Source organism: Coturnix japonica, unplaced genomic scaffold (genome assembly GCF_054131305.1).
Source record: "Coturnix japonica strain WE unplaced genomic scaffold, WE-NBRP24 Scf055, whole genome shotgun sequence".
Lineage (NCBI taxonomy): Eukaryota > Metazoa > Chordata > Aves > Galliformes > Phasianidae > Coturnix > Coturnix japonica.
In genome coordinates, this window is record NW_028188958.1 from 586,194 (window position 1) to 608,357 (window position 22,164).

General features: G+C 60.6%; 1 protein-coding gene across 1 annotated transcript; it reads right to left on the reverse strand.

Annotated features, from left to right (window-relative positions):
- Positions 1-354: 354 nt before the first annotated feature.
- Positions 355-21,845, reverse strand: MAPK8IP2 (mitogen-activated protein kinase 8 interacting protein 2). The gene is made up of 12 exons (XM_085533202.1): positions 21,833-21,845; positions 18,927-19,063; positions 14,216-14,467; positions 11,750-11,843; positions 8,928-11,225; positions 5,013-5,088; positions 4,659-4,831; positions 2,541-2,650; positions 2,328-2,447; positions 2,158-2,228; positions 1,981-2,079; positions 355-1,354 (listed from the first exon to the last, which is right to left on the reverse strand). The coding sequence occupies exons 1-12, from the start codon at positions 21,843-21,845 to the stop codon at positions 1,282-1,284; spliced, it is 3,516 nt and encodes a 1,171-aa protein (XP_085389328.1). The 3' UTR covers positions 355-1,281.
- Between the last annotated feature and the right edge of the window lie 319 nt (positions 21,846-22,164).

Sequence of the window (22,164 nt, forward strand, 5' to 3'; positions counted from 1 at the left end):
CGACCCAACCCGATCCAATCCGATCCAATCTGTCCCGGCCCAACCCAACCCGTTCCGAACTGTCCCGACCCAATCCGTCCCGACCCGACTCGACCTGATCTGACCCGACCCGACCCACATAGGGCGGCGCTGGGACCCTCATCCTTCCCCTTTCCTCCCCTTCCCCACCGCATCCATCACAGGTGGATTCTCTCTTTATCCCCCCTCACTGCTCATTCATTCATCCTCCCTTCCCCCACCGGGACCCCCCCCCCCGCCCTTATCAGTCTGCCCTTATCACTTCCCCCCCCCGCCCCCCCCCCGTTATCTCATGGCATCCCAATGGCGCTCTGCCCCCCCCATCATTCAGCGTTATCACACCAAGCATATATTTTATTGAAAGACCAGGGGGGTGACAAGGCGGCGGTGGGGGGGGTTTGGGGGGGGGGGCGGCGAACCTTTAAATGGGGGGGGGGTCGGTTCGTCCATGTTGGAGCTGCTCACGTGGTGGTGGAGATAAATATCGGAACATCGAGCGGAGATTATCGGCACTAAACGAGCACGGACCGGGTCGGTTCGGATGGGCCGGAAGCGAAAGGAATCACCAGGCACAGCAGCGGGGGGGGCCAACCAACACCCCCCCCCCCAGACCACCCCCCACCCCCACGCGGGGTTTCCTCTCTCGGGGTGGATACATTGATACATTCAGGCCGGGGGGGTCCAAGGGGGTCCCAGCTCCGGCCCCGCCGCCCCCCCCGGCGTAGACCCACAATGGGGCAGGGGGGCAACGTGGGGCCGGGTGGGGGGCTGGGGGGGCACGGGGGGCTCTGAAACTGAGGGGGGGGGGGATCCTGTGGAGATGCTTTGTGGGGGGGTGGGGGGCGGTGCGGCCCTGGGGGGGGCGGGGTGAAGTTGGCCCCATCGCACGATGTGTCCCCATCGCCCACCCCCCCCCCACCGCCCCCACGCGGGACCCCCCCACGGGCTGCCCCGCCCCCCATCGCACTCACCTCAATGCCCCCACCCCACGGGGCCGCCCCCATCCCGTGCCCCCATCATGGGGGGGGGGGGCAGACAACCCTTCCCCTCCCCCCTCCCCAGCCCTGGGCACGGTGTCGCCCCCCCACCATGGGCAGAGCGCGACCCCCGCCCTCAGCCCCAGCCCCCGGGGAAGCGGTGAGGATGCGCGGTGACTCCGTGGGTGGGAGCGTGTGCGGGAGGGGCCAAGCCGGCTGCCGGGGGGTCGGACAGAGTCTCTGGGGGGGGGGTGAGTGCAGGAGACCCCCCCCCCCCACTGCCCCCTTACTCCAGGTAAATGTCCTCTGTGGGGCAGGCGTACTCCAGGTGCTCCTGGTAATATTCCTGAAACGCACGGCTGGGGGGGGGGGGGGGGGGGATTCAGGGAGGGGAGCGGAAACCGACCCCCCCCAACGTCTGCCCCCCCAGGACCCCCACCGCCATCACAGGACCCCCCCAATCCCTCCCCACATCCCCATCTGCCCCCCCACTAGTGCCAACTTCAAACAACCCCATGGCTCCATTTGCGCCCCAATATCCCCCAGCCCCAAATCCATCCATCCCTTCAGGATCCCCCCCCTGTCTGCCCCCCCCCAGGACCCCCACTGCCATCCCAGGACCCCCCAATTCCCCCACCCCAATTCCCATCTGCCCCCCAGGACCTCCGGTGCCGTCCCCCAGCCACGGCTCCATTTGTGCCCCAATATCCCCCAGCCCCAAATCCATCCATCCCTCCGGCATCCCCCCCCCCTCCCTCCCCATCCCCACACACCCCCGGGACCACCACCGCCATCCCAGGACCCCTCCAATACCCCCACCCCACATCCTCATCTGCCTCCCCTCTAGTGCCGTCCCCAAGCAGCCCCGGCCATGGCTCCATTTGCGCCCCAATATCCCCCAGCCCCAAATCCATCCATCCCTCTGGGATCCCCCTCCCCACACCCCACACCCCCGGCCCCCCACCCTCCCCCCAGCCCCACTTACCCGACGCACTCGGCGACGTGTCTCATGGATTCCTGGGAGACGAAGACGTGGCAGGCGAAGCGGCTCAACACCGGGTGCTTGGTGATGAACCCGAAGTAGCTGCAGGGGAGGGGGCACAGGGTGAATTGGGGGGGGGTCCCTGTGTGATGGGGGTGCACCTCGGGGTGGGGGGCTCACCAGCTGTTCCGGGGGTGGCACCCGCAGAAGGAGATGTTCTTCATCTGGAAGAAGTGGCTGCAGCGCTCAAACTGGAAGGGAGGAACCCAACGGTGGGTGGGCATTGAGTGTTGGGATGGGGAGGGGGCACATAACCCAGGACCCCCCCAGCCCCAACCCCTGCCCCCCACCTCCTCATCCCGGCTGTACTCATTGACCGTCAGGATGAGTTTGATGCCCTGCAGGGTGATCTCCAGGTCGCAGCTGGCCGGAGGGCGCAGGTGAACCGTCAGCTTCCTGGTGGTGGCAATCTGGGGGGGGACACGGGGGTCCCTCAGCCTCAGCACCCACATCCCTATGGCCATAAGTGGGGCTGGAGCCCACCCGCTGCCCCCCGCCCTCACCTTCTGCATGGCCGCGCAGAGGATCCCGTTGCCCTGATGGTACGGAACCTCCACCGAGCCCAGGAACTGCACGTTGAAGCGCTCCACCCAACACGGGTTCCTCTTCAGGCCTGAACGGGAAACGGGATGGGGAGACAGCGCAGGGACCCCCGATGGCACGGGACCCCCGTGGGATATGGGGACACAATGGGGTTTGTGGAACCCCATGGGATGTGGGGACACAATGGGGTTTGTGGGACCCCATGGGATGTCGGAACCCAGTGGGGTTTGTGGGACCCCTATGGGATGTGGGAACCCAATGGGATGTGGGAACCCCATGGGGTTTGTGGGACCCCTATGGGATGTGGGACCCCATGGGATGTGGGAACCCAATGGGTTGTAGGAACCCAATGGGGTTTATGGGACCCCTGTGGGATGTGGGAGCCCCATGGGGTTTGTGGGACCTCTTGAAATGCGAGACAGCCAAGGGATGTGGGAACCCAATGGGGTTTGTGGGACCCCATGGGATGTGGGATCCCACTGGAGTCACAATGGGGTTGTAGGACTCCATGGGATGGGGGACACCCATGGGATGTGGGAACCCAATGGGGTTTGTGGGACCCCTATGGTATGTGGGAACCCAATGGGGTTGTGGGACCCCCATGGGATATGGGGACCCAATGGGGTTGTGAGACCTCTTGGGATATGGGACCTCCATGGGATGTGGGACCCCCCATGGCCTGGGGCCCCCATGGGATGTGGGAACCCAATGGGGTTTGTGAGACCTCATGGGATGTGGGAACCCAATGCGGTTGTGGGACCCCATGGGATGTGGGATCCCACTGGAGTCACAATGGGGTTGTAGGACCCCATGGGATAGGGTACACCCAGGGGATGTGGGAACCCAATGGGGTCGTGGGACTCCATGGGATGTAGGAACCCAATGGTATGAGGGACCCCCAGGGGATGTGGGAACCCCATGGGGTTGTGGGACCCCATGGGATGTAGGAACCCAATGGGTTTTGTGGAACCCCATGGGATGTGGGAACCCAATGGGGTTTGTGGGACACCATGGGATGTGGGAGCCCTCTGGGGTTGTGAGACCCCATGGGATGTAGGAACCAAATGGGGTTGTGAGACCTCTTGGGATGTGGGAACCCAGTGGAGTCTCAATGAGGCTGTAGGACCCCATGGGATGGGGGAACCCAATGGGGTTGTGGGAACCCAATGGGGTTGTGGGAACCCAATGAGGTTGTGGGACCTCATGGGATATGGGACACCCAATGGGTTTTGTGGGACCCCATGGGATGTGGGAACCCAATGGGGTTGTAGGAACCCAATGGGGTTTATGGGACCCCATGGGATGTGGGACTTCTATGGTGTTGTGGGACTTCTTGGAATGTGGGACAGCCAAGGGATGTAGGAACCCAATAGGGTTTGTGGGACTCCATGGGATGTGGGAACCCTCTGGAGACCCATGGGATGTGGGACCCCATGGGATGGGGGACACCCAGGGGATGTGGGAACTCAATGGGGTTGTGGGAACCCAATGGGATGGGAGACACCCTGGAGATGTGGAAACCCCAGGGGATGTGGGACCCCATGGGATGTAGGAACCCAATGGGTTTTGTGGGACCCCTATGGTATGTGGGAACCCAATGGGGTTGTGGGACCCCCATGGGATATGGGGACCCAATGGGGTTGTGAGACCTCTTGGGATACGGGACCTCCATGGGATGTGGGACCCCCCATGGCCTGGGGCCCCCATGGGATGTGGGAACCCAATGGGGTTTGTGAGACCTCATGGGATGTGGGAACCCAATGCGGTTGTGGGACCCCATGGGATGTGGGATCCCACTGGAGTCACAATGGGGTTGTAGGACCCCATGGGATGGGGGACACCCAGGGGATGTGGGAACCCAATGGGGTCGTGGGACTCCATGGGATGTAGGAACCCAATGGTATGAGGGACCCCCAGGGGATGTGGGAACCCCATGGGGTTTGTGGGATGCCATGGGATGTGGGACCCCACGGGATTGTTGTAGGACCCCCTGGGTTCATTGTAGGATCCCATGGACTGAGGGACACCACAGCTCGATTTGTTGCTCCACGTGCAGTGGGGTCGGGATGGCTCCCTACCAATGACATCCCTGCTCTGGCCAATGACTTCGTGGGCGTAGAACGCGGGGAAGATGCCCGTCTCTCCCGTCCGCATGTTGTAGCCGCGGTACCAGTAATCGTCCTCCTCCAGCTCCACCAGGATGGGGTCGTCCACGTCCAGCTCCAGCTCATCCTCATGGCGCGGGATGAACCTGGGTGGGTGCAGGAGGAGAGACCCCCACATTGCCCCATGGCTGTGGGGCGGGGAGGGGCCACAGGGGGCCGTGGGGGGCCATAGGGGGCCATAGGGGGCCGTGGGGGGTCATAGGGGGCCATAGGGGGCCGTGGGGGGCCGTGGGGGGCTGTGGGGGGCCGTGGCCTTTTGATGCTCACCTGAACACGGCGCGGTGGGTCTGCTCGCGCTCCTCTCCATTCACCATGCAGGAGAACAGCCCGAAGGACTCTGTGCCTACCACAGGGGGAGGGAGCATCACCCGCGGGCAGGGACCCCTCAGTGCCCCACAGGGAGAGCCCCCCTGACCCACAGCCCCACGATCACCCCACACTGCGGTGCTGGGCTTCAACCATGGCACAGAGATGGCAGAGGGCAGCCAGACATGGACAGTGTGATGCACGGCATGGGGCTGGCACGGTGTGGCACAGCACAGCATGGCACAGTGCAGCATGGCACAGCACGGCGTGGCACGGTGCAGCATGGCACAGCACAGCATGGCACAGTGCAGCATGGCACAGCACAGCATGGAATGGTGCAGCATGGCACAGCACAGCATGGCACAGTGCAGCATGGCACAGCACAGCATGGCACAGCACAGCATGGAATGGTGCAGCATGGCACAGCATGGTATGGCACGGTGCAGCATGGCACAGCACAGCATGGCATGGTACAGTGCAGCATGGCACAGCACAGCGTGGCATGGTGCAGCATGGCACAGCACAGCATGGCACAGCACAGCATGGCACAGCATGGCATGGCATGGTACAGTGCAGCACATCATGGCTTAGCACAGTACACAACATGGCATGGCACAGTGCAGCATGGCACAGCACAGCATGGCACGGTGCAGCACAGCATGGCATGACATGGCACGGTGCAGCATGGCACAGCACAGCATGGCACGGTGCAGCATGGCATGGCATGGTACAGTGCAGCACGGCATAGTATGGCATGGCACGGTGCAGCATGGCACAGCACAGCATGGCATGGTGCCGCACAGCATGGCTCATCACAGCCCATACAGCACAGCACAGATTGGCACGGTGCAGCACGGCATAGTATGGCATGGCATGGTGCAGCATGGCACAGCATGGCTTAGCACAGCAGACAGCATGGCATGGCACAGCGCAGCATGGCATAGTATGGCCTGGCATGGTGCAGCACAGTGTGGCTCATCACAGCCCATACAACACAGCGCAGCATAGCATGGCATGGCACGGTGCAGCACGGAACAGCATGGCATGGCACGGTGCAGCACGGAACAGCATGGCATGGCACGGTACAGCATTGCATGGCTTAGCACAGCCCATACAGCACAGCACAGCACAGCATGGCATGGCATGGTGCATCACGGCATGGCACACAGCATAGCATGGCACATAGCATGGCATGGCACACAGCATAGCATGGCACATAGCATGGCATGGCACACAGCATAGCATGGCACATAGCATGGCATGGCACACAGCATGGCATGGCACATAGCATGGCATGGCATGGCACACAGCATGGCATGGCACACAGCATGGCATGGCACATAGCATGGCATGGCATGGCACACAGCATGGCATGGCACACAGCATGGCACGGCACACAGCATGGCATGGCACATAGCATAGCATGGCACATAACATGGCATGGTACACAGCATAGCATGGCACACAGCATGGCATGGCATGGCATGGCACACAGTATGGCGTGGCACATAGCATAGCATGGCACATAGCATGGCACAGCACACAGCGTAGCACGGCACACAGCACAGCATGGCACATAGCATAGTATGGCACATAGCATGGCATGGCACACAGCGTAGGACGGCACACAGCACAGCACGGCACACAGCATAGCATGGCACACAGCACGGCACGGCACATAGCATGGCATGGCACACAGTATGGCATGGCACACAGTATGGCATGGCACACAGCGTAGCATGGCACACAGCACGGCATGGCATGGCATGGCATGGCATGGCACACACAGTATCGCATGGCACATAGAATGGCATGGCATGGCATGGCATGGCATGGCACACAGCGTAGCATGGCACATAACATGGCACATATAGCATAGCATGGCACATAACATGGCACATAGCACAGCATGGCACATAACATGGCACATATAGCATAGCATGGCACATAACATGGCACACAGCACAGCATGGCACATAACATGGCACATAGCACAGCATGGCACATAACATGGCACATATAGCATAGCATGGCACATAACATGGCACATAGCATAGCATGGCACATAACATGGCACACAGCATGGCATGGCACACAGCACGGCACGGCACACAGCATGGCATGGCACATAGCATGGCATGGCACACAGCACGGCACGGCACACAGCATGGCATGGCATGGCATGGCACATAGCATAGCATGGCACATAACATGGCACACAGCATAGCATGGCATGGCATGGCACATAGCATAGCATGGCACATAACATGGCACATAGCATAGCATGGCACATAACATGGCACATAGCACAGCATGGCACATAACATGGCACATATAGCATAGCATGGCACATAACATGGCACATAGCACAGCATGGCACATAACATGGCACATAGCACAGCATGGCACACAGCACGGCATGGCACACAGCACGGCATGGCACATAACATGGCACATAGCACAGCATGGCACACAGCATGGCATGGCACACAGCACGGCATGGCACATAACATGGCACATAGCACAGCATGGCACACAGCATAGCATGGCACATAACATGGCATGGCACACAGCATGGCACGGCACACAGCATGGCATGGCATGGCATGGCATGGCACACAGCGTAGCACGGCACACAGCATGGCATGGCACACAGCATGGCACGGCACACAGCATAGCATGGCACATAACATGGCATGGTACACAGCATAGCATGGCACACAGCATGGCATGGCATGGCATGGCACACAGTATGGCGTGGCACATAGCATAGCATGGCACATAGCATGGCACAGCACACAGCGTAGCACGGCACACAGCATAGCATGGCACATAGCATGGCATGGCACACAGCGTAGGACGGCACACAGCACAGCACGGCACACAGCATAGCATGGCACACAGCACGGCACGGCACATAGCATGGCATGGCACACAGTATGGCATGGCACACAGTATGGCATGGCACACAGCGTAGCATGGCACACAGCACGGCATGGCATGGCATGGCATGGCACACACAGTATCGCATGGCACATAGAATGGCATGGCATGGCATGGCATGGCATGGCACACAGCGTAGCATGGCACATAACATGGCACATATAGCATAGCATGGCACATAACATGGCACATAGCACAGCATGGCACACAGCACGGCATGGCACACAGCACGGCATGGCACATAACATGGCACATAGCACAGCATGGCACACAGCATAGCATGGCACATAACATGGCATGGCACACAGCATGGCACGGCACACAGCATGGCATGGCATGGCATGGCATGGCACACAGCGTAGCACGGCACACAGCATGGCATGGCACACAGCACGGCATGGCATGGCATGGCATGGCACACAGCATGGCATGGCACACAGCGTAAAACGACACACTATAGCATGGCACATAGCATGGCATGGCACACACCATAGCATGGCACACAGCGTGGCATGGCACACAGCACGGCATGACATGGCATGGCACACAGCATGGCATGGCACATAGCATGGCATGGCATGGCACGGCACACAGTATGGCATGGCACACAGTATGGCATGGCATGGCATGGCACACAGTATGGCATGGCACATAACATGGCACATAGCACAGCATGGCACACAGCATAGCATGGCACATAACATGGCATGGCACACAGCATGGCATGGCACACAGCATGGCACGGCACACAGCATGGCATGGCATGGCATGGCACACAGCATGGCATGGCACACAGCGTAGCATGGCACATAGCACAGCATGGCACATAACATGGCACATAGCACAGCACGGCACATAACATGGCACATAGCACGGCATGGCACATAACATGGCACACAGCACAGCACGGCACAGCCCGGCGCCTGCACTCACTGGAGGATCGGGAGGTGCTGTTGACAAAGACATTGAGGAACTTCTTGGAGAACTGCAGATCGGCCTCAGGACTCGAGTCCTCGGCGGAGCTGTGCACGTCGGGGGCCTCCAGCCCGTCCCCAAACGCGTCGTCGTCGTCCCCGTGGCAGCGCTCGCAGGCCCGCAGCAGGTCGCTGTCGTCGCTCAGCACCGAGGTGCAGCGCCGCAGACTCACCAGCTCCAGCTGCGTGTGCTCGTCCACCACCAGCGTGTACTTCACCGCGTCGTAGGCCAATGATTCGTCCCGCGGCTCCACGTTGGGCGGCAGCTCCTCGGGGAACAGCGCTGGCCGCAGGTGGGGCACCGCGGCCTCTTCTGTGCCATAGGTTGCGTTGAAGCAGCGGTTGGTCTTGGCCGTGGAGACGTCCATGGCGGGGGGGTCCCGTCCCCCCGGCTCTAACCGGACGGCGTCCAGCAGATCCGTGGCCTCCGGGACCCCCAAAGGTGGGCTCTGCTCTGCGGCGCTGTCCTTGGTGCTGAAGGAGCTGTCCTTGGTGCTGAGGGCGCTGCCCTTGGTGCTGAATGCGCTGCCCTTGGTGCTGAAGGCGCTGTCCTTGGTGCTGAAGGTGCTGTCCTTGGTGCTGAAGGAGCTGTCCTTGGTGCTGAAGGAGCTGTCCTTGGTGCTGAAGGAGCTGTCCTTGGTGTTGAAGGCGCTGTCCTTGGTGCTGAAGGAGCTGTCATTGGTGCTGAGTGCGCTGTCCTTGGTGCTGACGGGCCCGCGGCGGCCGGTGGCCGTGTTGGTGGTGTTGTCCCCGTTGCCCCCCAACCGCTCGATGGAGACGGGGCGCCCCGGGAAGACAGGAGCGATGGTGTCGTGGGTGGGGTTGCTCATGAAGAGGAACGGCCCCGACTCGTCGGCGTTTGGCTCCAGCAGCGGCTCCGTTCCGGCCCCCAGCGCCCGCTGGTCCTCGGCGCGCTGCAGGGAGCTGCGCAGCGTCTCCATGTCCACCAACTCGATGGGGCGCGGGGTGTGGGGCAGCCCCTCGGGGCCGGGGGGCTCAGCATCCAACGCCTCGCTCAGCTCAGGCTCCAGGTCGGACGCCGGGGATATGGTGTCGCAGAGCGAGTGCTGCTGCTGGAAGCATTCATCGGGGCACTTGATGGGGTAGGAGCCCTCCGAGATCATCTTGTTCACCAGGTTGCTGAGCAGCCACGGAGAGTCCGAGTCCTCGCTCAGGTCGGGCTCCGACTCCGAGTCAGAGTCGTACTCACTGTTGTCATCGTCATCGGCCGCGGGCAGCAGCGGGGGCCCCACGGGCAGGTAGAAGGAGCGCCGCACGCTCTCCAGGCCGTGGTCGGGGTCGAGCTCCAGGTGCAGGGCGCTGGGGGAGGGCACATCGGTCTGCTCGGGGGGCGCTGAGGGGTCAGTGGGGTTCAGGCTGTCGTAGTAACCTTCTGTCTTCAGCTCGGCCGGGCTGCCCCGCCGCTCCGGCGCCTCCTGCTCCTCCCTGCCCGCGTCCCGCAGCAGGGCGCCCTTGATGCCCATGACGCCGGGCGCCTCCAGCTCCGGCTCCAGCTCCCCCTCGGAGCCAGGAGAACTCGCCTCTTCAATGGAGTTGGTGAGGTGTGAGGAGCGGCCGCTGCTGCTGGCGCTGCTCAGGTCCAGCTCCGTCTCCGAGATGGAGGAGATCATGTTGCTGAGCAGGCGCCCGCCGAAGGCCTCCATCTCCCCCTCCACGTCTGAGTCGGAGCCGGGCGAGCTCAGGCCTTGGTGCCGGGCTCCAGGAGGGAACCCCTTGGTGGTGTGGCGGGTCATGTCGGCCTCGATGCCGGGGTCGGAAGACGGCGACGTGGTCTCGGAGGAGCCGGTGGGGCGGCCGTGGGCACTGCCGAGGGGACCCTCCCCATCTGAACTCAGTGGCTCCGTGCGGGTCCCCAATCCCTCTCCACGCCCTGCGGGACCCCCGGCCGAGGGCTGCTCGTGGGGCTCGGGGCCGTTGTGTTGGGCACGAGGAGAAGCCGGGCCGCCCACCCCGGGGCTGCGGCGCTGTGGGGCGATGCAGGCGGGGGCCACGATCCCCCCCGGAGACAGAGGGGAGCTGGGCTGCGGTGCGGGGCACACGACGTTCCTGTTCACGTCCTCCCCGGAACGCTGGGCCGGGGGCTCAGCGGGCGCCGCCAACGTGCGGCCGTTGCCATGAGAGTTGAAGTGGGGCGGTGGCAGTGGGGCGGGCGCCTGCGTGGCCCCCCCGGGGCTCGGCCCCATCCCCCGATCTGAGCATGGTGCGTCCTGGAGGCAGCCGTGGGGCGACGAGCGGCCTGTGGGGCACAGCAGACAGCACGCGGTGTCAGCGCCCACCTGCAGCCCACACATGCGTCCCCCCCAACACCCCCACCCGAGGAGCCGTGGCCCTGGACCCCCCCTGCCCCCAATCCCACAACACCCAGCTGAGCCCTCAGGGCTCCTCCAACCCTATGGCAAACCCACAGCCCCAGCCTGGGGGGTTTCAGCATCAATGACCACGCTTGGCTTTGGCTGAAGGGGAGCCTCCCCCTCTGCCCCCTCTCTGCCCCCCATTCAACCTCCACTTAGCCCCCCCCCCTCTGCCCCCCATTCAGCCCCCCATTCAGCCCCCCCCTCTGCCCCCTCCTCTGCCACCCCCCATTCCCCCCCTCAACCCCCCCCAAGCCCCCCCCTCTGAACCCCCCCTCTACCCTCCCGCCCCCATTCCGCCCCCCCCTCTGCCCCCCATTCAGTCCCCCTTCCCCCCCCTCTGCCCCTAATTCAGCCCCCACCAGCCCCCCCCCTCTGCCCCCCATTCACCCCCCGGCCGGTTGCTCACCGTTGTGTGATGAAGAGGAGGATGAGGAGGAGTTGAGCACGGCGTCCTGCCACGTGGGGCGGTGCGGGAACCCACCGTTGTTGTTGAGGGAATCCTGCGGGGGGGAGAGAGCGGTCATGGGGGGGGGCGGCATCGTGAGGGGGGCACGGGTTGATGGGGGGCAAAGGGTGATGGGGGGCAGGGGGGATGGACGGGGTGATGGGGGGCAGGGGGTGATGGGGGCAGGGGGGATGGGAGGGGTGATGGGGGGCAGGGGGTGATGGGGGCAGGGGGTATAGGGGGTAGGAGGACATGGGTGACATGGGGGGCAATGGTAGGTAATGGGATGGGGGTAATGGGGTGGAGGGACATGGGGGGTAATGGGGTGACATGGGGGCAATGGGGGGCAATGGGGGACATGGGGGACATGGGGGTAATGGAGGGCAATAGGGGGGTGGGGGGTCATGGGGGGCAATAGGGGCATTGGGGGCAATGGGGGGACATGGGGGCAATGGGGGCAATGGGGAATAGGGAGGGACCAAAGGGAAATCCCGCAACCACGGGACCCTGCACCGGGGGGGGATTGGGGGGGGGTACGTGCTCACCGGACCCACAGAGCAATGGGCACGGAGCCCCACAAGGAGCCCCACAAGGAACCCACGGGTCCCATCTCAGCCCCACACACAAAGCACCGGACCCGGCTCCGTTGTCTCATGGGATGTGGGGACACAGTGGGGTGGTGGGAACACAATGGGGTTGTGAGACCCCATGGGATGTGGGAGCCCAGTGGAGTCCCAATGGGGTTGTGGGACCCCTATGGGATGTGGGAACCCAATGGGGTTTGTGAGACCCCATGGGATGTGGGAGCCCCATGGGATGTGGGAACCCAATGGGGTTTGTGAGACCCCATGGGGTATGGGAATCCAATGGGGTTGTAGGAACCCAATAGGGTTTGTGGGACCCCTATGGGATATGGGACTCCCATGGGATGTGGGAGCCCAATGGGGTTTGTGGGACCTCATGGGATGTGGGAACCCAGTGGGGTTGTGGGAACCCAATAAGGTTTGTGGGACCTCATGGGATGTAGGAACCCAATGGGGTTGTAGGAACCCAATGGAGTTTGTGGGAACCCAAAGGGGTTTGTGGGAACCCAATGGGATTTATGGGATCCCCTGGGATGTGGGAACCCAGTGGAGTCTCAATGGGGTTGTGGGACCCCATGGGATGGGGGAACCTAATGGGGTTTGAGGGACCCCATGGGGTGTGGGAACCCAGTGGAGTCCCAATGGGGCTGTGGGACACCCAAAGGATATGGGAACCCAATGGGGCTGTGGGACCCCATGGGATGGGGAACACCCAGGGGATGTGGGACCCCATGGGGTTGTGAGACCTCTTGGGATATGGGACCTCCATGGGATGTGGGAACCCAATGGGGTTGTAGGAACCTAATGGGATTTATGGGATCCCCTGGGATGTGGGAACCCAGTGGAGTCTCAATGGGGCTGTGGGACCCCCATGGGATGTAGGAACCCAACGGGGCTGTGGGAATCCAATGGGGTTTGTGGGAACCCAAAGGGGTTGTAGGAACCCAATGGGGTTTGTGGGACCCCATGGGATGTGGGACCCCTATGGGATGTGGGAGCCCAATGGGGTTTGTGGGAACCCAATGGGGTTGTAGGAACCCAATGGGGTTGTAGGAACCCAATGGGGTTTGTGGGAACCCAAAGGGGTTGAGGAACCCAATGGGGTTTATGGGACCCCATGGGATGTGGGAACCCAGTGGAGTCTCAATGGGGTTGTGGGACCCCTATGGGATGTGGGAACCCAATGGGGTTTGTGAGACCCCATGGGGTGTGGGAATCCAATGGGGTTGTAGGAACCCAATGGGGTTTGTGGGACCCCATGGGATGTGGGACCCCTATGGGATGTGGGAGCCCAATGGGGTTTGTGGGACCTCATGGGATGTGGGAACCCAGTGGGGTTGTAGGAACCCAATGGGACTTATGGGACCCCATGGGATGTGGGAGCCCCACAGGATGTGGGAACCCAATGGGGTTTATGGAACCTCTTGAAATGTGGGACAGCCAAGGGATATGGGAACCCAATGGGGTTGTTGGACCCCATGGGATGTGGGAGCCCAGTGGAATCCCAGGGGGGTTGTGGGACCCCATGGGATGTGGGAACCCAATGGGGTTGTAGGAACCCAATAGGGTTTGTGGGACCCCATGGGATGTGGGAGCCCCATGGGATGTGGGAACCCAAAGGGGTTGAGGAACCCAATGGGATTTATGGGATCCCCTGGGATGTGGGAACCCAGTGGAGTCTCAATGGGGCTGTGGGACCCCCATGGGATGTGGGAACCCAATGGGGTTGTAGGAACCCAACAGGTTTATGGGACCCCTATGGGATATGGGACCCCTATGGGATATGGGACCCCTATGGGATATGGGACCCCGTTGTCGCCCTGCAGCCCCCCCCAGCTCCCACCTGTGTCCCCGTTGCCGTCAGGTTGAGGGTGTTGGGCCGGATCTTCGCGGTGTCGTCCATGTTGGGGGATGGGATGGGGGATGGGGATGGGGACGGGGGGGCTTCGGGCTGCTCGCCCCCCCCCCCCTCCTCGTCATCCCCCTCCTCGTCGTCGTCGTCGTCGTTGTCGTCGATCATCTCGAACTCCTGGAAGTCGTCCTGGAAGGTGCAGACGGGCTGAGGCTGCTCACCGCGCTCCAGCACCAGGCAGTCCTAAAGGGGACCATGGGGGTTGGGGGTCAGACCCACACATAGACCCACACATAGACCCACACATAGACCCACACATAGACCCCCATCACCCCCTGCCCCCCCATCACTCCCTGCTCCCATCACCCTAACCCCCATCATCCCCTGCCCCCATCACCCCCTGCCCCCCCATCACTTCTGACCCCCTTTACCCCTGCCCCCCATCACCCCCTGCCCCCCCATCACTCCTGCCCCCATCACCCTGCCCCCCCATCACTCTGTGCCCCCCATCACCCCCTGCCCCCCCATCACCCTGACCCCATCACCCCCTGCCCTCATCACCCCCTGCCCCCCCATCACCCCCTGACCCCCCATCACCCCCTGACCCCCATCACCCCGTTACCCCCCCATCACCCCTGTCCCTTCTCTCTGTGCTCCCCATCACCCCTTCCCCCCATCCCTCTGTGCCCCCCATATCCCCCTGCCCCCCACCACCCCTTGATCCCCATCCCCACCGACCCCCATTACTCCCCCCATCACCCTGACCCCCATCACTCTGTGCCCCCCATCACCCCTCACCCCCCCATCACCCCCTGCCCACATCACCCCCTGTCCCCCCATAACCCCTGATCCCCATTACCCCATGACCCCCATAAAGCCCTGCCCCCCCATCACTCTGTGCCCCCCATCACCCCCTGATCCCTATCACCCCATTACCCCCCCATCACCCTGACCCCCTTTACCCCTGTCCCCCATCACTCTGTGCCCCCCTCACCCCCTGCAACCCCCCCATCATATATATCCCATCCCATAATATCCCATATACCACATGTATCCCATCCATCCCATAATATCCCATATATCCCATATATCCCATATATCCCATATATCCCATATATCCCATAATATCCCATATATCCCATATATCTCATATATCCCATCCATCCCATATATCCCATCCATCCCATAATATCCCATATATCCCATATATCCCATAATATCCCATATATCCCATAATATCCCATATATCCCATATATCCCATAATATCCCATATATCCCATAATATCCCATATATCCCATATATCCCATATATCCCATAATATCCCATATATCCCATATATCCCATATATTCCATAATATCCCATATATCCCATATATGCCCCCTATGGTTCCCCATTGCCCCCTATGGTTCCCCATTGCCCCCCATGGTTCCCCATTGCCCCCTATGGGTCCCCATTGCCCGCTATGGGTCCCATTGCCCTCTATGGTTCCCCATTGCCCCCTATGGTTCCCCATTGCCCCCTATGGGTCCCATTGCCCCCTATGGGTCCCCATTGCCCCCTATGGTTCCCTATTGCCCCCTATGGGTCCCCATTGCCCTCTATGGTTCCCCATTGCCCCCTATAGGTCCCATTGCCCCCTATGGGTCCCATTGCCCCCTATGGGTCCCCATTTCCCCCTATGGGTCCCATTGCCCCCTATGGGTCCCCATTGCCCCCTATGGGTCCCCATTGCCCCCTATTGTTCCCCATTGCCCCCTATGTGTCCCCATTGCCCCCTATGGTTCCCCATTGCCCCCTATAGGTCCCATTGCCCCCTATGGTTCCCATTGCCCCCTATGGGTCCCATTGCCCCCTATGGGTACCCACTGCCCCTATGGGTCCCCATTGCCCCGTATGGGTCCCCATGGCCCCCTATGGGTCCCATTGCCCCCTATGGCTCCCCATTGCCCCCTATGGGTCCCCATTGCCCCCTATGGGTCTCCATTGCCCCCTATGGGTCCCCATTGCCCCCTATGGTTCCCATTGCCCCCTATGGATCCCCATTGCCCCCTATGGGTCCCCATTGCCCCCTATGGGTCCCCATTTCCTCCTATGGGTCTCCGTTGCCCCCTATGGTTCCCCACTGCCCCCTATGTGTCCCCATTGCCCCCTATGGTTCCCCATTGCCCCCTATGGTTCCCCATTGCCCCCTATGGGTCCCATTGTCCCCTATGGGTCCCCATTGCCCCCTTTGGTTCCCCATTGCCCCCTATGGTTCCCCATTGCCCCCTATGGGTCCCATTGCCCCCTATGTGTCCCCATTGCCCCCTATGGTTCCCCATTGCCCCCTATGGGTCCCATTGTCCCCTATGGGTCCCATTGCCCCCTATGGGTCCCCATTGCCCCCTATGGGTCCCTATTGCCCCCTATGGGTCCCCATTGCCCCCTATGGTTCCCCATTGCCCCCTATGGGTCCCTATTGCCCCCTATTGGTCCCCATTGCCCCCTATGGGTCCCCATTGCCCCCTATGTGTCCCCATTGCCCCCTATGGTTCCCCATTGCCCCCTATGGTTCCCCATTGCCCCCTATTGGTCCCCATTGCCCCCTATGGGTCCCATTGCCCCCTATGGTTCCCCATTGCCCCCTATGGGTCCCATTGCCCCCTATGTGTCCCCATTGCCCCCTATGGTTCCCCATTGCCCCCTATGTGTCCCCATTGCCCCCTATGGGTCCCATTGCCCCCTATGTGTCCCCATTGCCCCCTATGTGTCCCCATTGCCCCCTATGGGTCCCTATTAACCCCTATGTGTCCCCATTGCCCCTATGTGTCCCCATTGCCCCTATGGTTCCCCATTGCCCCCTATGGCTCCCCATTGCCCCCTATGGTTCCCCATTGCCCCTATGGGTCCCATTGCCCCCTATGTGTCCCCTTTGCTCCCTATGGGTCCCTATTCTTCCCTATGTGTCCCATAGCCCCCTATGGGTCCCTATTGCCCCCTATGGGTGCCCATTGCCCCCTATGGGTCCCTATTGCCCCCTATGGGTGCCCATTGCCCCCTATGGGTCCCCATTGCCCCCTATGGGTCCCCATCGACTCCCTATGGGTCCCCATTGCCCCCTATGGGTCCCATTGCCCCCTATGGTTCCCCATTGCCCCCTATGGGTCCCATTGCCCCCTATGTGCCCCCATTGCCCCCTATGGTTCCCCATTGCCCCCTATGTGTCCCCATTGCCCCCTATGGGTCCCATTGCCCCCTATGGGTCCCCATTGCCCCCTATGGTTCCCCATTGCCCCCTATGGGTCCCATTGCCCCCTATGGGTCCCTATTGCCCCCTATGGGTCCCCATTGCCCCCTATGGGTCCCTATTGCCCCCTATGGGTCCCCATTGCCCCTATGGGTCCCTATTGCCCCCTATGGGTCCCCATTGCCCCCTATGTGTCCCCATTGCCCCCTATGGTTCCCCATTGCCCCCTATGTGTCCCCATTGCCCCCTATGGGTCCCATTGCCCCCTATGGTTCCCCACTGCCCCCTATGGTTCCCCATTGTCCCCTATGGGTCCCATTGCCCCCTATGTGTCCCCATTGCCCCGTATGGGTCCCATTGCCCCCTATGGGTCCCATTGCCCCCTATGGGTCCCCATTGCCCCCTATGTGTCCCATTGCCCCGTATGGGTCCCATTGCCCCCTATGGTTCCCCATTGCCCCCTATGGGTCCCATTGCCCCCTATGGTTCCCCACTGCCCCCTATGGTTCCCCATTGTCCCCTATGGTTCCCATTGCCCCCTATGTGTCCCCATTGCCCCCTATGGGTCCCATTGCCCCCTATGGTTCCCCATTGCCCCCTATGGTTCCCCATTGCCCCCTATGGGTCCCATTGCCCCCTATGGTTCCCCATTGCCCCCTATGGTTCCCCATTGCCCCCTATGGGTCCCTATTGCCCCCTATGGTTCCCCATTGCCCCCTATGTGTCCCCATTGCCCCCTATGGGTCCCATTGCCCCCTATGGGTCCCCATTGCCCCCTATGGTTCCCCATTGCCCCCTATGGGTCCCATTGCCCCCTATGGGTCCCTATTGCCCCCTATGGGTCCCATTGCCCCCTATGGGTCCCTATTGCCCCCTATGGGTCCCCATTGCCCCCTATGGGTCCCTATTGCCCCTATGGGTCCCCATTGCCCCCTATGTGTCCCCATTGCCCCCTATGGTTCCCCATTGCCCCTATGTGTCCCCATTGCCCCCTATGGGTCCCATTGCCCCCTATGGTTCCCCACTGCCCCCTATGGTTCCCCATTGTCCCTATGGGTCCCATTGCCCCCTATGTGTCCCCATTGCCCCGTATGGGTCCCATTGCCCCCTATGGGTCCCATTGCCCCCTATGGGTCCCCATTGCCCCCTATGTGTCCCATTGCCCCGTATGGGTCCCATTGCCCCCTATGGTTCCCCATTGCCCCCTATGGGTCCCATTGCCCCCTATGGTTCCCCACTGCCCCCTATGGTTCCCCATTGTCCCCTATGGTTCCCATTGCCCCCTATGTGTCCCCATTGCCCCCTATGGGTCCCATTGCCCCCTATGGTTCCCCATTGCCCCCTATGGTTCCCCATTGCCCCCTATGGGTCCCATTGCCCCCTATGGTTCCCCATTGCCCCCTATGGTTCCCCATTGCCCCCTATGGGTCCCTATTGCCCCCTATGGGTCCCATTGCCCCTATGGGGTCTCACCTTGTCGTAATGGTCCGAGTCGTAGTTGAGGCCGATGCCGCAGTCGTCGGTGATTTCTGACAGATCCTCGTCGTCAAACTCCTCCAGGCTGATGTCCTGGGGGGGCCTGGGGGGGGGACACGGGTCAGGGCGGGGGGCTCAATGAAACCCCCCCCACCATCATCCACAGCCAACAGGACAAGGGGGGATGGGGGGCACAGAGTGATGGGGGGCAGAGAGAGATGGGGGGCAGGGGTAAAGGGGGTCAGGGTGATGGGGGGCACACAGTGATGGGGGGCACAAAGTGATGGGGGAATAATGGGGTGGAGGGGCAGGTGGTGATGGGGGGCACAGAGTGATGGGGGGCAGGGGCTGGGGGGGGCACAGAGTGATGGGGGGCAGGGGGTGATGGGGGATTAATGGGGTGGGGGGGCAGGTGGTGATGGGGGGCAGGGGGTGATGGGGGTCAGGAGTGTTGGGGGGACAGAGGGTGATGGGGGGGCACGGGGTGATGGGGGGCAGGGGGTAAAGGGGGTCAGGAGTGATGGGGGGTAATGGGGGGGGCAGGTGGTGATGGGGGGCACAGAGTGATGGGGGGCAGGGGCTGATGGGGGCAGGAGTGATGGGGGGGTAGAGGGTAATAGGGGCAGGGGGTGATGGGGGTCAGGGTGATGGGGGACAGGGGTAAAGGGGGTCAGGGTGATGGGGGGGTAATGGGGTGATGGGGGGCAGGGGGTGATGGGGGGTACAGAGTGATGTGGGGGGGGGTAAAGGGGGTCAGGGTGATGGGGGGTAACAGGGTGATGGGGGCAGGGGGTGATGGGGGCCATGTGTTGTGGGTCGCTGAGCCCTGTGCTGGGGGGTGGGAGGAGTGGGGGGGGGGGGGGCACCGAAGCCCCTCAGCCCCCCTGGACCCAAAGCACCACCCAGGGCCTCAGGATATTATGGGATATATGGGATATTATGGGATGGATGGGATATTATGGGATATATGGGATATATGGGATATTATGGGATATATGGGATGGATGGGATGGATGGGATATATGGGATATATGGGATATATGGGATATATGGGATATTATGGGATATATGGGATATATGGGATATATGGGATATTATGGGATATATGGGATATATGGGATATATGGGATATTATGGGATATTATGGGATATATGGGATATATGGGATATATGGGATATTATGGATATTATGGGATATATGGGATATATGGGATATATGGGATATATGGGATATTATGGGATATATGGGATATATGGGATATATGGGATATTATGGGATATATGGGATATATGGGATATTATGGGATATATGGGATATTATGGGATATATGGGATATATGGGATATTATGGGATATATGGGATATATGGGATATTATGGGATATATGGGATATATGGGGTATATGGGATATATGGGATATATGGGATATATGGGATATATGGGATATATGGGATATATGGGATATTATGGGATATTATGGGATATATGGGATATATGGGATATTATGGGATATATGGGATATTATGGGATATATGGGATATATGGGATATATGGGATATATGGGATATATGGGATATATGGGATATATGGGATATATGGGATATTATGGGATATATGGGATATATGGGATATATGGGATATTATGGGTATTATGGGATATATGGGATATATGGGATATTATGGGATATATGGGATATATGGAATATATGGGATATATGGGATATTATGGGATATATGGGATATATGGGATATTATGGGATATATGGGATATATGGGATATATGGGATATATGGGATGGATGGATATTATGGGATATTATGGGATATATGGGATATATGGGATATTATGGGATATATGGGATATATGGGATATATGGGATATATGGGATATTATGGGATATATGGGATATATGGGATATTATGGGATATATGGGATATATGGGATATATGGGATATATGGGATATATAGGATGGATGGGATGGATGGGATATATGGGATATATGGGATTATGGGATATATGGGGGTATATGGGATATATGGGATATATGGGATATTATGGGATATTGGGATATATGGGATATTATGGGATGGGATGGGATGGGATGGATGGGATATATGTGGTATATGGGATATATGGGATATTATGGGATGGGATGGGGACCCAGGATCTCAGACCCAGACCCAGAACCTCAGATCCGGACCCATAAGTCCAGACCCGGACCCATAAGTCCAGACCTGGACCCATAATTCCAGATCCGGACCCATAAGTCCAGAACCGGACCCATAAGTCCAGACCCGGACCCATAAGTCCAGACCTGGACCCATAAGTCCAGACCCGGACCCATAAGTCAGACCTGGACCCATAAGTCCAGACCCGGACCCATAAGTCCAGACCTGGACCCATAAGTCCAGACCTGGACCCATAAGTCCAGAACCGGACCCATAAGTCCAGAGCTGGACCCATAAGTCCAGACCCGGACCCTCGGAGCCCAGAGGCAGAAGCCCCGATGCCGACCCCAAGCACAGACCCCCATATGGCAGATGCAGACCCCAGACTCAGGCCCCAAACCCAGAATCCCCCCGGCCCAGCCCCACACCCGGAGCCCAGCAGGGCTGTGGGGCACGGAGCATCACAGGGCCAGCCCCACATCCACCCCATGGGGTGGGAGCTGCCTCAGAACCGGGTCCCGGCCCCATAGGGATGGAACCAACAGTGGGATGGGAGGGGGCACAGCCAGGCAGGACCCCCGAGATGGGCACAGAGCTCTGCTGGGACCCCAAGGTGACATTGGGATGGACCCCCCCCCCCATGACATTGGGATGGACCCCCATGTGACATTGGGATGGACCCCCCCCCCCCCATGACATTGGGACCCCCAGGTGTCACTGGGACCCCCCGGTACCATCATAGTTCATTGGGACCCCCCTGTGCCATTGGGACCCCAACACGACATTGGGATGGACCCCCCTGTGCCATAGGGACCCCTATGTGTCTCCGGGACCCCCATGCCATTGGGACCCCAGCACGGCAATGGATGGACCCCCAGGTGTCACTGGGACCCCCATGTGCCATTGGGATCCCTAATGCCATTGGGATGGACCCCCGTGTGCCATTGGGACCCCCATGTGCCACCGGGACCCCCCCATGACATTGGGACCCCAGCATGGAACAGGGATGGACCCCCAGGTGTCACCGGACCCCCCTGTGACATTGAGATGGACCCCCCTGTGCCAT